Genomic DNA, 12,013 nt, shown 5'->3' with positions numbered 1-12,013 from the left:
CAGGTTTTCTGCCTGCTTGGAGGCCCATGGCCCTGATGCAGCAAAGGGGCAATACAAAGAGACTACAAAGTGTTCCCTGCAACAACCAGCTTCATTTTCCTACCTGTTTGATTGCAATTCCTAAAATGAATAATTGCACCCCACCCTTTAAAAAAATTACTAAACTACCCCTACAGACAGGCCCCACCTGAAAATAATGGTCCAGATCTGAAGTCCTCACCTCTAAAATTCAGATTCAGGATTTTGTTCAGACACATTCTAGAGATATGGTGGTGTCAGCGATAAAGCTGCAGTGCTGGCTCTCCAAATATCCCTCCCCAAAGCTTGGGGGCAACTTGAGGTAAAAATCCAAGCTCATTTGAAAATTGCAGGGAGGTTACAAAGATTTCAAAGCTGTGCAAAATCCAGCAGCAAGCACAGCCAAGCTACCACCCAGCAAAGCAGCCTTCAAAACACACTGCATGTTCAAAGGGCTTGTAGGTTTTGCTCGCATTGGAGATCTTCCTAACAGTCTCCAGCAAGAGTGGGTAACGGCAGCACTGAAGCACAACAGGAAAACACACGACAAGGCAAGGTCCCTGCAGCCAAGTCCAGCCTGTAAATTTGGACAGCTGACATTACAGATGTCTTCCCATTGCCCTGCTGCTAAGACTGGCTGTTCTGAAAAGACAGATTGAGACAGGTCAGTGGGCACACACAAAACACTGCTCAGACACCCAGAAATATATTGGGTCAACGAACTACATCAAGACATGGGGCTGAGTTACTGGTCACCATTTAAGAGATTAAATTGGTGCCATGTCAATAAACAAACAGTAAAGGAGATGGCAGAAATCCTTTTCCCTTTCCATCTCTTCCCTTTGCTACTGCTTTTTCCTCTGTCCCATTTTTGAGCCTCGGTACTAAGCCCCAAGGTTTTAAAGCAGCAGAGCAGCAAGGATTGCTGGAGAGGTTCAATGCTAGGATCAATTTTCTCTCGATACATGATCTCCCATTCGAGGGAGAAGGGAGAAGGCAGGGTGAAGGCAAGAGCTCAGAGTCAGCAATTGAGAACCCACATCAGCCCCCAGGGTGTAAAAGGCTGCAAAGTTTCCTGATAACATGCGGCACAGCCAAAGAAAACAAACAGTGTTGTGGTATTCCTGCCTGGGAGGCACAAATTCTCCATCACCTCCAAGCTTCCTGAGCCCCCATCAAAACGATTAGATTATAAAAACTGCTGAAACGAGAGCTTTTCAGGGAGGCCAGTCAAGAAGTCACAGCACAACAAAAAAATAAGCAGGGGGTGTTGTAGAGGCGGGAGCCCTTTTTCCCCGTGGTGTCTGTATATTGGCATGTATTAAACATAGACACAACAATAAGCAATAAATCACAGCCCAGGAGAAGTGCCAGGTGGAATGCACTGGAGGAAATTAAAACATCCTTCTCGATACAGTTCAGTATTGAAAGAAATACAAAGGAGACCAAGTTGACTTATCACCTACATAGCCAGGAAGCTAACGGGAAAAAAAGGTTCCAAGATTTGCAGCTGAAAAATTTGCAGTTGAATGAATAATTTCCTAAAAAAAAAAAAAAAAGCTTAGCTTAAAAAGTAGTAATAATAGTATCATAAACATCCTTTTAAGCAAATAAATAAATAATGGCCTTCCTTGGCTTTCCTAAGTTTTCTTCCTTTTTTCCTCCTTTTTTCAAATTCACGGTCAATCCACAAGACTCGGCCATGGGACAAAGGATCCATTGCAATGCTGGCCAGCACTGGAATTCAGCAAATTCTGACCTCCCACATCACCAACTATATGCACCTACCATGCTGTCAGGAGACCCTATCTTGTGTACTTTGGTATTGCCCAGCGGCTGGTTTAAATTTCCTAAAAGTATCATGGAGGCCGAGTTTGAGTCTCCATCCCCCAAAAGAGCTGGAATGCTTCCTTATTTCACTGAAAAACTCCTCCAGAAAGTTTGTTTTAGAAAAAAACAGCATTGATATACAAGCTTCCCAGTAATTTCAGCCAGGACTCAGTGCCGCAGAGTGCATAAAACTGAGGCTGCTTGTGGCCACCAGCAGGCACGGGACCCTCTTTGGAGACGGATTTTTGTTTTGCTGGGGTAAGCTTATACTAGCAGAGGACTGCCCTGTGGCCGTCAGATCCTAAATAGATGGTGGTCCTGCGAGGTACCCCCACTCATCTGCCCTCCACTCATTGCTGCTTTTCCCCTGCTTGTCCCTTTTTTAGGCAGTTGAGCAAACCTCCACCATTTGAGCTTTAATGGAAGTGTCATACAGAGTACTTATGCAGGCTGAAACTGGGACACGATCTATAAATTTCCGGAAAGCTGAACTCATGATTAGGAACAGAAAGAAAAGGAAGAATTCATTTCTCTTGAAACTGGATCATATATATGTATACACACATAAATATTCTCAAACTGAAACTCTCCAGGACAGCCTGAAGAGGACAGCTGTTATGTTTTACCTTTTTAAATCTCTGCTTTTAAGGGCTGAGGACAGGATGGCATTTTCCAGCTGTGGTTCTCTTTCTCTTACTAAACACTTCTGTGTCAGCCTGTCTGTATAAGCAACTAAACCTTTACACATTAAACACTTCTGTGTCAGACTTGCAGTAATGACCAAGTTATATTTTCTGAAAGGGATAATTAAGAGGTTCAGTGAAAACAGAGCTGGTATTTTTATATTCAGACAGATACGAATTTACTACAAGCTGATAGATAAACTACTTGTTAAAAATAAATTATGGTGACATTTTCTATATAAGTTTTTTCGGCAAAAGAATGGGGACATCTTGCAGTAGGCCATGAAAGAGGGAATCGGTTTAGATGTTGCTAAAATTCTTCCTCTTGTCTAGCACAGAGGACATCAGTTTCAGACAAAACTCTCATCAAGGAAAGCAAGGCAAAAGCAAGAGAGGAGAAGGAAGAGTATTTTCAAGAGATGTAAACAAGCAATTACCTGCAGCAGACCACACTACACACTCAGGCAGATTATTTGCCTGTATGTCTCAATCAGTTGCTAATCACACTCTCTCCTGTTTAAACTGGAGGGATACCATTTGGATACAAAAGCCTCCTACACACATTTCTGGGTGGAAAACTGCTCTGGAGCCAGGGCTGACAATTAAAGTCTTTTTTCCTTCTCCCTTTAAAAGGTACAATCAAGGCACAGAATCTATCCAGGTGTAAGAGGTGTCACGCATACTTGAGATGAGCTATTGGTTTCCAAAAGCAGTAACACAGCACAGCCCTGCCTCATCAGACGTTTGAGAGGTGATCACTCGGATAAGCCAGGATAGGCTGGCTGGGACCCAAATTCAGGAACCTGCAGCCATAGTGCCAATAAGAACCGCCAGCAAAACACATGGAGTTAATAAAAGCAACACTGAAATGTCAAGTTAAAAAAAAAAAAAAAAAAGTAAATATTGCAAGCCTTGCCTTGGTAAACATACAATTAATTTCTGATGAGGACTAATTAATATTTACCCAAAAAATATTGCTCGTTCTGATTGCTCCTGTCATGAATGTATCTATCAGGAGATGCACTTTCAACAGCATCTTTTGTCTTGCAGTGATGAAAAAAAGCCTTCTAAACCGAATCGGACTGGAATATGTTTCCCTGGTGCTTTTCTTTTTAACCTGAAGTGGAATATATCAGAGCTGTAAATTTGCTTACCCTTCTGTTCTGTACATGGAGCATCTCTCCAGAGGAATTTTTAGCACTCCATTATTTAAGCCCACAAAGAGCGACCTGTCGCTGTGCAGGATTTGGAGACTCTTGATTGCTTCCCGTTGTCCATCAGGGAGGATCTGCATTTCCTCTAAATAACAACTCCTTAGGCTCCTGTTAGTGGTAGAAAGGGCCTTCAAGATGGTGCCATACTCTAATAGAACAAAAAACAAGGCACAAGTAAATCTTGGAGTCACTGACGTCATTTCATACCTGCCTAAAGAGCAAAATAGTAATGTCATCTTTACACAGCTGCTTTAAACCTAGTTCTGGGTCACCTGCTGCCCATGGTAGAGAGAGCTCCAGCTACACTGTTAACAATCCTTAGCAGTTCTCGGACGTTACAGAAACCGCCTGTGAATGCATTTTCATGGGAACCCAGAAGGATGTGAACCATCTGGAGAGTGAGTGCCTGGAAGTATTTCCCAGTTGGAGCACTGAGGCAGAGAAGAGTCTGGTCCCGTGACCAGTGAGTTATACAGCAAGGTGACCCAAGATAGCAGGGATCATTTCTGGTGCCTCAAGTCTGTATTTCTTTTGGTTTATTGAGCAGATCGGTGTGATTTGATGCCATGACAAATGACAACAGATGCAGCAGCCCTGCTGGAAATCTCAGAGGCCTCTGTAATGACTGCATGGGTCATGGATCTAATTGATCCTCTTCCTTGAAGAAGCTGTCCTGCCAGCTTGACAAGGGGATGTTACGGCATGAGCAGTGCATACACAGAAACATATATGTTTGTGTTCACAGTGCTCCTACCTAAACAATTTAAAGATCTGATAAACTGTGGGAGATTTATGCTGGGGAAAAGGCGGCAACCACACCACTTTTCATTAAAACCCCGAAGAAGTCTGTCAGCCCCAACTGTTCCTGAAGCTTAATCTTTCTATCCCAATAATTTCTTTATTGGTGCCAAAGCTCAGCAATTTACAGTGGCGGGGTTGGCTACCATGCAATGCTTCTCTTTCAGTTAGGAGGACCTTAGGTGTGGAACAAGTCTGATGCCCAAGTGTGGGCTCGGTTTGTCTCCGGATTGGGTTTGTGTTCAGGGCTGCCTCTGGGCGGGGTTGTCTCTACTGAAGCATTTGACTGGTTTAAATGTTTCAAGTCCTGCAGAGCTTACTCTTCAGTCACCACTAACCAGGGGCAGAAAGCAAACACAAATAAGGAGGTAAGGTTATGACAGTGAACCTTTCTACACAAATGATATGAGGCAGAAAGTATCCCAGCTTTCTCTCAGGCTTTGTAGCTGAGACTCCTCACTTAAAATATCAAGATATCAAAATGGCAGAACCATGTTGTATTTCCATTTAAGTACAATCTTCTCATCATAATCAATGTCCATGGAGGTTCCCACAGTGGGAATGTTACTAGAACACATCCAAGATGATCACTTTTGAAGTAAGTGGTGGTAAAAGTTAGATAAATTATGACAGTCCTGGAAGGTGGTAACATGAGAATGAGGCAATGACTCTGCATTCAGATATGAGATTAAACTAACACTTATGGAGGCAATCCATCTTATTCTAAAGTCAAAGCTTCTGCAATAGAGGATAACAACATTATACCCACGAGGCTGGCCATATGCTCTGATTAATCAAACTATTTAATTTAACCTCTATCATTAGTATGAATATGGGCTAAGACAACCATTTATAACACTTTGTCCTTCTTCAGCATCTTTCATTTATCCAAGATATCTGTACTTCTCAGAAGAGGCAATGTGTCCTGCTAATTAGAGGATGGCAGTAGAAATCAAGAGACTAAATCATATAATTAATTCTACCACTGGCTCGCTATGCTACCACAAAAAAGCACTTGCCTCAGCTTCCCCATCTGCATTACATTTCAGTGCATGCCCATTCCCAAAAGCACTGAGAGTCATACACCAGTAGGCACACGGAAGTGCAAAGACAGACATAATTAAAACCTTGGGCAAGCCTGGAGGTTAAGTATTATTATTGCTTATTTAGAGATGAGTATGTCATAGTGCAGAGAGGCAACTTACGTGCATGAAACCACAGAGCGTTTCACCGACCTTTGCTCCTCACTGTTATGTATTAGCCTGATTAGTTGAAACATGTTTTTATAAAAGGGAGAAAAATGTTATTGTTGTTTTTAAACACAATGTGGATTTATGGTCTGTTCACTTGGAACTCTGCTTCAAGTCCTCTGTCCTGCTTTTAATTTACTCAGGCAAACTAACTTCCATGCAGTTTTGTGCCAAAATGGTATTGAATGACACTTGTGTAATGACATCACAACCAGGTTCCCAGGGCTGCTAGTTCTGCGATCAAGTGGAGGGAACTTTCTTAATCCCCGATGCTCTTACCTGTTCCAATATACATCACGTGGTAGAGAGTATCCTTTCCCTGAACAATATCAACCACCAGTTTGGAAAATCGAATGCTGTCCTGAGTCACATATGGATCTACAGTCACCGGCTGCACGACATCATTCATCAGGAACAAGCGCTGCGCATCCTGCAGGACCCTCTCCGTCAGGTTCTCGTTAGGGCTGTCATCACTCAGCGTCCCACACTAAACATGGAAGATTGAACTTCAGCACCTGCATTTTCTCCCCACTCCAGCAGCCCAAGACCAAACCCTGAAATTCTTCTGGAAACCCATGTTCTGTTGATTTCCTGGGGAGGTGGGTCTGTGTGAGGGTCACAGGATCAGGCCCTTAAGCCTGATCATAGGTCCTTAGCCTAGCTTTGGCCTGTAGCCCACTCTTTAGAAACATTTCTTCCAGCTGGTCCACTGGCAAGCGATGTGGTGTTTCATTCCCTTGTGATACCTTGCAGCCAGCACACCAGAAGGGCAAAAGGAATTAACAAACCGAGGAGTAAAAGAAAGAATTAAAACTAGCTGTAGAAAGCTAGCAGTAGAAAGTTTTTGTGGTGATAAGTACTTGAAGCATTTTAAATATCTTCAGACTCTACCTGGCATCTCAGTCTGTACAATGCACAAAAACTGCAGGTTAACAAACCTGAAAACATGTTGGTTTTGCATCAAAGAACCCAACTCACCACACTGCTTTTCTCTGATGTGCTCCCTTCTGAACAGACCCCTTCATCTGAAGCAAGGCAGGTTAGCTACTAGCTCTCCCTTCCCCACACGTAGCTCTTCTATGCTCACAGTGAATGGCAGATCAACCTGTGTCCATCTATCCTCCAAAACCAAGGGGTGCACTGAAATAGGACTCAATGCTCTTGTCCATCCAGAATAGGGTGTAAGAAGAGAGCTCATCTTGTGTCTTTTAAACACCAGCGTAAATCCTAGCAGGTGGATAGCGCATTTTAAGGCCTGAGTTTCTATCTCACACTAATCTCCAGAATTCAGCATTTTCAAAAGCCAATGCAAGATTAATCATAGAATCATAAAATCATAGAGTACTAGGTTGGAAGGGACCTCAAGGATCACCTGGTCCAACCATTCTGGCAAAAGCACAGTCTAGACAAGGTGGCCCAGCCCCCTGTCCAGCTGAATCTTAAAAGTGTCCAATGTTGGGGAATCCACCACTTCCCTGGGGAGATTATTCCAATGGTTGACTGTTCTCATTGTGAAAAATTTTCCTCTTGTGTCCAATTGGAATCTCCCCAGGGGTAACTTGTACCCATTACACCTCATCTTCTCCATGTTACTCCTTGTAAAAAGGGAGTCTCCACCTTCTTTGTAGCCACTCTTTAAATACTGGAACACAGTGACAAGGTCTCCCCTAAGCCTTCTCAAGGCTGAACAAACCCAATTCTCTCAGTCTTTCCTCATATGGATTAAATTCTCCATGCAATTTTGTGGTCCATGTCAGTATCCAGGGCTGGATCTTCACTCTTCCCCACAATGCCATGCATGGTGAGCAGAAGATTTATTACTCCAAAAGACAGCTGGGTGACTGATTATTTATCTTGCCCAAGGTCACAGGAGTCAGTGGTACAACTAGAAATCCTGCTAACTCCCATACTCAGTCCATGGAAAACCTTGCTTCTCACCAAGTGAAGCTCACAGCTGAGTAATTTCACTAGAAAAAAACCCACAAATTTCTTTTTCTTCATTCTGTGTCCAGGTGTTTGGGCTTTCCTTGGAAGAGAAGTTAGTATACTGCAAATCAGGATGTCGATTTACAGCACTCCAGCTACACTGTACAAAGTTCCTATGTGCATACTCTTGATACGCATCAAAGCAGCTCTTGGCAGTGTGGCTGCCTTTCTGAGGTACACCATGCAGAGCTTCTCTTAAAATGTGCTAAAATCAGTTGATAGGAATCTAGCTCACATTTACACAATAAATATGGATCCTAATGGCTGGTGTACTAAGTCCTACAATATTTTGGAGCTTGTGTGAACAAGGTGAACAGGGTGATACTAATTCCCACCACCTATGAACATGGTCACTTTTTTATCAACTTAAGCATCTTCCTGAGTAGCCAGACTAAGGAAACGTCAGTGGGTTTTTGATGTGTCCTCAGGTGGGTTTTAATTTTTTTTTTCTATTGCAATGGTCTTTTTTAGTTCATGACTCATCCCACATTGGATGTTTTTATCCCCACTCACTTTCCTTTCTAGAGCATCACTGAAGGAAGAGTCCCAGTGGCAGGAATGTCATTGTTGGTTTTGTTTTCTATTCTCATCAAGTCACAGATAATCCTTTTGGTCTATTGGCAGCCCACATGCTGACACAGCATTCCTCTGGTTTGGTTTTATTTTGTTTTGTTCTAATTTCCTGATTATCTGCACTGCCCTGATCCTCTATATCCTTCAGTATTTCTCCTTCCTCTCTGCAAGAAAAAAAAAAAAATATCTGGCATGCTTCCCTCATGTTCCTTTGTGAACACTGAGGCAAAAAAAATTAATTTAATTTTTTTGCAATATCTGCCTCTTCTGTCACTAAATTACCCTTGTCATCTCCTAAAGGCCCTTCACTGACCTCTTGTTCCTCCTGTACTTGAAAAACATCTTAATCTCTTCTTGCAATCTTCCTTTTGTCTGCCACATACCTTCTTTTCCTTTCCTTATTTTCCCTGACTCTTTTCTTTCATCTTGCTGCTGCAATCTTTGCACTCTACATTTTATCTGATACTTTTCACTACATGGAAATGCTTTCCAAAGTCCTTTTCTATTCCTCCTGGGTTAGCCCAGCAAGGGACAGAAAGTCCTTGATTCTCAGTTAACCTTAATGTTTCCTTTAAAATAAAAACAAATTAAAAAAAGAGAGAGAAAAAAAGCCTGGCCATGTTTGGCATGGCTGAAGCTTTGTTTCTTGATTTTGAGTGCACCAAGCTGAGGAGGTGATTGAGAGCCCAAGCCTGTCCCACCTTGTACAGGCAGAAGGCCTCACTCAGGTGCCATGAGGGGATTCAGGGGGAGAAATCAGCTTCCTCAGCAGGAACCCAAGCACGTCGCTGCCTGCAGCGTGGATCTGCCTCCCATCTGCTCTTGCTGTGATTTCAGGTGACTGCAGAGTCCTTTACGGAAGGTCCCTGCCATCACCAGCTTGAAGGCAGATGGCATTTGCAGGCAGCCTCAGCACCTTTGCCATAATAAAGCAGAGCCAGATTCACACAATCAGGCTGAAAGGTTTCACCATGGGAAAGCAAGGACAGGAAGACAAGTCCATCCTCTCCAGGATTCTCCAGGTGGGAAGGGACTGAGCTGTAAAATGGGCTCAAGCTTCAGAAGACTCAGGTTTGCTGCGGCTGTCACATGCGTACTCTGCACCACACTGACAACCTGGGCATAAAGCAACTGAAGTTGTTCTATAATTTTCAAATTGGCCTTAACTGATAATCCTGGAAAGCTGCTCATTCATAAAAACAAAGATGTTTAAGGTGAGAAGGAACCACTGTGACCATCCTCATGTGTCCTCTTCCACCAGTTACTATTGCAACATGTTCATAACTTCTGGCTGAGCTACTGTGTCTTGGAAGGACATCCATCTTGCGCTGAAACACAGGTAGCCTTAGGGGCCCTATGAAGGGACAGAAAACTCATCACATCCTTACAAAGTCCTAGAGGTTAACTACCCTTCTTGTTTAAAAACATAGGTTGTCTCCATTCTAGTTTGACTTTGTCCAGCTTCAGCTTTCAGTCATTCCCAGTTTTGGTGGGGACATGTCTCTATGTCTCCTTGTGAGGATCATATTCTCGGAGTTCACGTGTCAGTGATGAGTGTGGCAGAGATTTAAATCATTCATTATTATAAAAAATCTAAACATTCTTATTGTCAGTAAAACCATTCAATTTTTGCCATGAATCCCATGGTCTCAATAACATGTGGCAAGGAGTTCCACAGACTAAACCACTCATAAATGTGGAAAAATACAATTTATCTGCACCATGGGTCTACCTAGAAAAATGAGCCCCACACAAATCAACCCACTGGAGTGACAGAATGTAGAAGGAACTGGAGTAAACTGAAGGGCAGCAGCAGTACCTGGAAATTAGGGATGGGGTTTAATGTTGGCAGCCAGGCTGATCTTGGGTTTTCTTGGTAACGGAAAGGGCCATTAAATGCCTGAGTAATGGCACTCAGATTGAAGGCACACACTGCTGAGGCAGCTATGCTGTTTCTGGAAAAAGGGAGAAAAAAATCAATTTAATCATTAGAACATTGACATTTTTATCATAACAGACATCAAACTCCACTCAAATAAAATACATGTAAATTGCTATGTAGATGTACAGTGATACCAATCTCACAGGGAGTAAAAATAAATAAATAAATTGCAGAGGGCTTGCATGACAATTTTGAGAATGAATTTTAAACTTGGTTTTAAAATGTCTGTGATTTAAGGGCCACAGAAGCAGTTCTGACAAGAAAGGTGAATACAGTTTAATTTGCATGGATTATTTGTGTCTGGTTTTATTTTTATTTTTTTAACAACACATCTATCTTTATTGATTACAAACAACCTAATTTTTAATCTCTTGGTGTTTCTCAAGGTGAAATTCTGTTTCTACAGGATCCTGAAATCTTTAGCTCTAAAATATATATCCCCAAATATTTGTCAATATATATAATTTTATTTTTATATATATATATATAAAAAATACACACACACATGCACACACATGCAGGGGAAGGGAAATGGTGACAGTGCAAACCAGGCTGGTTGTTACAGCAGCTCAGCACGCAAAACAGGTCTTGCTAATACGTGAAAGCCTCTGTTTTCAATGATCACAGTTCACTTCTCTGTGTTCCCAGATGGGAATAGCATCTGTCTCGGGCAGACTGTTCACCACACACACACCAGCCAGGGGAGGCATGGCTAGGGAAATGCCACTGTAGGAAGAACTCTTTGGAAGGGAACTTGTTTTAGGGATGCTCTGCTGCCCAGTCAGACTTGCACACAGATCAGCTGGCCTTTGCTGCCCCATTTCAGTCATGGAGGACCCATTTCTGCAAGGTCCTGAGCAGGCTCAGCAACTTTTCCCTCAAGAGGGTTGAAGAGTGCTTCCCAGATGGTGAGGGCACCTCAGGGAAGCTGGCCCAAAGAGGGATGTTTGCTAAGTGGTAACCTGAAATTCAAACCTGCTCCCAGCTTTCCCTTTCCCCCCTGCTTTTTTTTTAAAAAAAGGAAAAGAACATTTAGCAAAAAAGATATCAGAATAAAACTAAAAATAGGGCTAGCACAAGAGACTGACTTGTCACAGTGCCTTTTAAATAACCCAAGCCTTGCTGTATGTATCTTTCTGCTAATTAAAGCAATTTGAATTCTCTGAAAAGAACACAATTTTTTTTTTTTTACTAAACCAATAATTACACTCTCCTGCACAAAAAAAAAGCCTTGCTCCACAATCCCAGGCTGGAAAGCAGAAGAACAGATTCTTTCACAGCATATTTCTTCCGAGCAATACAATATCAGGAAGAACTTCTTGCTTTGCCTTCCCATTCTCCACTCCCGCCCCTGTCCCTTCCATCCCCGGAGTGATGGAGTAGCTCACTTTGAACATGTCAAAGCAAAGCTGGGCGAACCTTTCTCCACTTTTGTCTGAACACCGCTGACGCAGTGCATGCTCACAGTCGGCAGCTCTTAAGACAAAGCTAATGATGGATGACAAGTAAATGCCTTGAGGCACACATGGGAAAAAAAAAAAGAGAATGAGAAAGAGAAAGAAAAAGGAAAAGAAAGAATAAAACCTTGCTAGTCTAACAAAAATACTTTTAAAAAAATGGATATTTTTAGGGCTCTGCTGAGGACTCCACAGTTTAGCCCTTTCCCTTTGCTAGAGAGGAGAAAGGAAAAAGGTTTTCCATTAAATTTGTAGCCCATTT

At 42.5% G+C, this 12,013-nt stretch overlaps 1 protein-coding gene across 11 annotated transcripts in view; it reads right to left on the bottom strand.

Moving 5' to 3' along the window:
• The window catches only part of SEMA5B (semaphorin 5B), a 291,486-nt gene that overhangs the window by 69,411 nt on the left and 210,062 nt on the right, over nt 1–12,013 (bottom strand). For all 11 annotated transcript variants that reach the window (XM_074828744.1, XM_074828741.1, XM_074828740.1 and 8 more), the window contains 3 exons: nt 10,172–10,307; nt 6,073–6,280; nt 3,686–3,893 (listed from right to left, as the gene is read on the bottom strand). In XM_074828744.1, the coding sequence (XP_074684845.1) occupies nt 3,686–3,893; nt 6,073–6,280; nt 10,172–10,307 (552 nt within the window). The remainder of the gene's footprint in view (nt 1–3,685; nt 3,894–6,072; nt 6,281–10,171; nt 10,308–12,013) is intronic.

The sequence above is a fragment of the Strix aluco genome, chromosome 6, assembly GCF_031877795.1.
Source record: "Strix aluco isolate bStrAlu1 chromosome 6, bStrAlu1.hap1, whole genome shotgun sequence".
Lineage (NCBI taxonomy): Eukaryota > Metazoa > Chordata > Aves > Strigiformes > Strigidae > Strix > Strix aluco.
Note: the sequence above shows the minus strand (reverse complement) of the source record. Positions and strands in the feature narration are given on the sequence as shown.